The sequence below is a fragment of the Melitaea cinxia genome, chromosome 23 (assembly GCF_905220565.1).
Source record: "Melitaea cinxia chromosome 23, ilMelCinx1.1, whole genome shotgun sequence".
Taxonomy (NCBI): Eukaryota; Metazoa; Arthropoda; class Insecta; order Lepidoptera; family Nymphalidae; genus Melitaea; species Melitaea cinxia.
Genome location: NC_059416.1, coordinates 12,909,942 through 12,915,065, shown reverse-complemented (window position 1 = coordinate 12,915,065; position 5,124 = coordinate 12,909,942). Strand labels below are relative to the sequence as shown.

Below are 5,124 nucleotides of genomic sequence, written 5' to 3'. Positions count from 1 at the left end.
CCCGAAGCAACCGTGCCCCGAGAGGACCTGCGTGGCGCGGAAGGTTAGGACGCCATGCCGTCTGTCCAACCACTGCCGAAGAACCGGCCGAACCGCATCGATCGTCCGGTGCCCCGCACTCGGACGCTCGAGCCTCACAACCCACTCCGCGATCGCGGCATCCCGCTCTCGCCTCAGGTGTTCTGCAAGCCGTGGTGCCGGACTGAGGGTCCCGGACGCCAGACTCCGACGCCGCCGGTATGACGACGCCAGAGAGACCGCGTCCAGGTCCCAGGGCAGGACTCCAGCCAGCACGCACGCTGCCTCGCCCGAGATCGTACGGTACCCGCGCACGACCCTGATCGCCATCACCCTCTGCGCGCGCCGCAGCAGGGCGATGTTCTCGCGGTCCAGGGCGTCGGACCAGACGGGGGCACCGTACATCGCTATCGCTCTCACGACGCCGGTGTAGAGCCGGCGGCAGCTCACACCGGGACCGCCGATGTTCGGCAAAAGCCACGAGAGCGAGGCTCCCACCTTCAGCAAGCGCGGGACGAGCCGCGCGAAGTGCGCCCGGAACTTCCACCGGCCGTCGAGCACGAGACCCAGGTACGTCATCGTGCCCGACAGGCCGATGCGAGTGCCTCCCACGATAAGATGGGCGTCGTGGGGAGGCGCCCTCCTCGGGCCGTGGAAGACTATTCCTTGCGCCTTGTCCAGCGCGACGACGAGGCCGAGACGCCGGATTCGCGCCACGACCTGCGCGACGCCAGCGGTCGCCAGCACTGCCGCCTCCCGATACGTCGGTCGGCGGGCCAGCACCAGCGTGTCGTCGGCGTAGCAGACGACGCTGACGCCGCGCAGCAGCGAGCCACGCAACACCCAGTCGTACCCGATGTTCCACAGGAGTGGGCCGAGCACCGACCCCTGCGGGACACCGCACACGACTTCCTTTCTCACAAGCCGACCATCACTTCCGGGGAAGACCACCCACCTGTCGGAGAGGTAGGCACCGACCACGCGACGCAAGTAGGTCGGCACCCCGTGGTAGCGGAGCGCCTCCCTGATGCAACCCCAGGGCAACGTGTTAAAGGCGTTGGCGATGTCGATAGACACCGCCACGACGACGTCGCCCCGGGCCACCGCTTCCTGCACCTGGGCACGGACGCACAGCACGGCATCCACGGTAGAACGGCCACTGCGGAAGCCGAACTGCACGTCCGAGAGGTCGGGTCCTCGACGCCCGAGGTGCGCCACCAGACGCGCGGCCACGACGCGCTCGAACAACTTGGCGAGCTCGTCGAGGAGGACGATGGGGCGGTACGCCGACGGTGACTCCGCCGGCCGGCCTTCCTTCCTGAGGAGGACTAACCTGCCTGTCTTCCACCGCTGTGGAATTATGGCTTGAGCCAGACAGGCAGAGAATAGTCCTCGAACTCGCGGCGCCAGGTGGTTCAGCGCCACCGCCCACGCCCTCCCCGGAATCCCATCCGGGCCTGGAGCGACGTTCTTCCGTCGCAGCCGCGCGACTGCTTCCCCGAGTTCCGACTCTTCGACCTCCGGTGCCTCCTCTCCGACGTCTTGATCCTCCCCTCGCGGTGCCATCGACGGCGGCTCGTGCTCGGCCGGCGCCGTCGGGAACAGGGCCGCGACCACCTCACGGACCACTTCGGCGTCCAGGGTCTCCGTGAGTGGAGGAGCCCAGGGACGGACCTTGTTGCGTACCCGCTTGTAGGGCATCCCCCACGGGTCGCTGTTCAGTCCGTCCAGCATTTCCTCCCTGGCCGCGGCCTGCGACTCGCCGATGGCACGACGGAGGCTGGCTTTGGCTGACGTGTAAAGGGCGTACAGCCGCTCGCCCTCCTCCTCGTGCCGTGTCCTGTCCTGCGAAGCGGGGGGCGTCCTGAAAATGCGCCTCCTGCAGCGCGTGTACTGGCGGCGGGCGGCCACGCACTCCCTGCGCAACTGCGCTATCGCCTCCGACCACCAGTACACCTGAGCCCGCCGGGGGCGACCCCTCGACCGCGGCATGGCCGCGTCGCACGCGTCGGTCATTCTGGCCACCAGCCAGTCTGCCACCCTGTCCGGTGGACCGTCGACGCGCGGCTGACACGACGCCACTATCGCCGCTTCGTCGAGTCGCTCCCGGTCGAGACGCTTCAGCTGCCACCGAGGACCCTCCTCCGCCGGGGCGCGGCTGGAGCTTGGCGGCACCGCCGGACGAGCGGAGATCTCGAAGCGGATGTAGTGGTGATCCGAGAGAGTCTCCACGTCGTCCAGCACTCGCCAGTCCCGAACGCGGCGCGCGAGGCCGGGGCTCGCAAACGACACGTCCACGATCGAGCCGCCCGACCTGCGCACGCACGTGTTGGCCGTCCCGCGATTGAGGACGGTCAGGCCGGTGGCAACGAGCCACTCCTCTAGAATCGCCCCCCGCGCATCTGTGGCAGGACACCCCCACAGACGTGACTTTGCGTTGAAGTCACCGAGCACAAGCACCTCCGCCGGATAAAACCTACGCAGAATCGACTCGGTCCCGTCGAGAAACGCCTCGAACTCGGCGACCGACTTGTTTGGGGAAAAATACGCCCCGACGATGGCCACCTCCCCCAGCAGTGCCGCGACGCAACCCGAGCCCCTCACAATGTTCGTAAGGGGCGGGGCGCCCGCGGCGACCTGGGTCACGATGGCCACCACGCCGTCGCGATCGCCGATCCAACTATCCCTCGGCGGGACCGAGTACGGCTCGGCCACCACCGCCGCCCGCACGGACCACTGTACCAGGCTCTGGACGAGGAGGTCCTGGGCCCTGGCACAGTGGTTCAGGTTGGCTTGGAGGACCTTAAGTGCCATGTTGCACTCAGGTCTCCATAGTCACCTCCCTGGCTCGGTTGGCGGGCGGTGCGCGGGTTTTATCCCTGGGCGCCGCCTTTTTCCTCCTATGACTTGCTTTATTGCGAGGGCACGCAACTAGGCTGTGCCCAGCCGGTTTTTTCTCCGCCTGGCATATGGGACAGCAAGCTTCGGCAGTACACTGCCGGCGAATGTGCCCCTCCTTGCCGCAGCGGTAGCACTGGCCGCTGCGGTCCACCCCCTTGTCGCACTTCGCTGCCACGTGCCCAACCTCGTGGCAGCGATAACATTGCTGAGGTCTCGCCTTCAGCAGGGACACACTCGCCGACACGAACCCGACGAGTAGGCGGCGCCCGTCCACCACTTTCTTCGCCGCCTCTACCGGCAGGCGAACCCAGGCCGTCCCGACGCCGGCGAAGTTTTGACGTACTTCGCCCACTTTGATGGAATCCACGGCGCATCCTCCCGCCTTGGCGATCACGCCGGCCAGTTCCTGGGGAGTGACCGAGTCGTCTAACCCGGCCACCCGCAGGTCGGCGCACTTCTCCGGGCGGGTGACCGCCACGTCCTCGCCGACGACCGCCTTAATGCGCCGGGCAAGCTCCTCGGCCTTCTCCTTATTGCCGGTGCCGGGCAGCTCGAACCTGCGCGCGCCGGTCTGAGAGACCCTATAGCGAGTCTCGACGCCCATGCTCGCTATAAGGCCGTCAGCCTTTATGGCACCGAGGACCTCCGCGTACGTCCTAGTGCTGCCCGGCAGCAGCGTCAGCTGCACCGCCGCCGATCGCGGCAGTCGCAGCTTCGGCGTCTTTGGCTTTTTAGCCGGCGCACCTTTGTTCTGGGGCTGGGGCTGGTTTTTGGGCGGCCCCACCTTCCTTCCTTTCCTCGCCACCACATTCCACCCCTCCGTCAGAGCGGCCGGAGCAGGTGGTAGGGGGCGAGGCTCGTTGGGCGCAGCGACTTGGGTAGCCGCACCCGCCTTCTTCTTCTTTTTCTTCTTCTTGGCAGACTGACCTGCAGACTTTGGGGCCGGTTTCGCTGGCGGAGTCAGCGTTGTGACCCCTGTCTGCGGCGGCGACGTTGCGATCTTCTTCGAAGCCGCCGGTGGTCCTTTTCGCGCTTCAGGCGCTTCAGGCAGGAGTCTGCCAGACTCCTCCAGCTTCGCCAGGCGGGAGTCGAGCATGGCGCCCACCCCTGCCATTATGCGGTCGATCAGTCCGTTTTCATTCGCGGGAGGGGCTGGAGTGGACGTCGAGCCCAGTTCACGCCTGATGTCGGCTACACTCTGTCGCAGCTCGGAGATCTCCGAGCGGAGCTGTACGTTCTCCGCTTCTAGGCGCTCGTTGGCCTCCCGCAGCTGCCTGACCTCGTCATTCGTCGTTCGGTGGTATAGGGCGCCGAGTACTTCGCCTATACCCTCGGCGGACTCATTTAAGGCTTTCTTGCTTGTCCCCTTGAGGTTCTTGGAAATCTTCGTCACGGTGAGAATGGCCTCGACGTATTCTTGGGCCTTCCTGTGTAGATCAATGATCGAGCTTTCCCCCGACACCGTCCCACCTTCCGAAATTATGTTGGATCGCGAAGCTCTCACTCTTTTCGAGATCTCGATGGCCTCGCTTTCGGCCTCAAGCTCGAGCTCCCTCTCGCACTGCTTGAGGTAGTCGGCCTTGGCCTTGGCGAGGCCAACATATTGCCCTGTCGTGGGCGGTCGACCACGACCCCTGCGCGCCGTGTGACACTTTCCTGCCGTGGACTTATCATCAGTGTCATCTGACGTGTCTTCTTCCCTATCGCGCTTCCGCTTCCAGAGCCGAGCGCGAGACGAGTCGGAGTCGCACGGTGACCGCGACCTCATGCCGACGTCAGACAACTCTCCGTCCGAGATAACTACACCCTTCTCGGGCCTCTCCTCTACTCCGCCCTTCTCGGGCCTCTCATCAATCTCCACACCATCATCATTTAAAATTGTTGATTTTTGAAATTCCATAACTGTTCCCACGAGTATGGGGGAAAGGGTGGTCAGCCCGAGGTAACACCCCCTGTACCTGGGCAAGCCTCGCGTAACCCCACTCTGGCCTCGGCGGGGCTACAGAGCAGGGGATCGCAGTAGTGACTGAACTACCCATCAGCCATGCATCCCCTCGCGCTGCGTCGCCGCTTGGGATTCGGGGTAATTTTTTATAGAGGTTTTCTTCCTCGCGGTCCGGCCGGTTAAGGCAAGACCCTCGGTCCCGTTCGTGGCCGCGAGACATGACCACGACACCACAAACGGGATTACGATAATAGGACGGT

The 5,124-nt window shown here is 65.1% G+C and overlaps 1 protein-coding gene across 1 annotated transcript; it reads right to left on the bottom strand.

Annotated features, from left to right (window-relative positions):
• Positions 1-2,839: 2,839 nt before the first annotated feature.
• Positions 2,840-4,819, bottom strand: LOC123665152. The gene has a single exon (XM_045599496.1). The coding sequence runs from the start codon at positions 4,817-4,819 to the stop codon at positions 2,840-2,842; it is 1,980 nt and encodes a 659-aa protein (XP_045455452.1).
• Between the last annotated feature and the right edge of the window lie 305 nt (positions 4,820-5,124).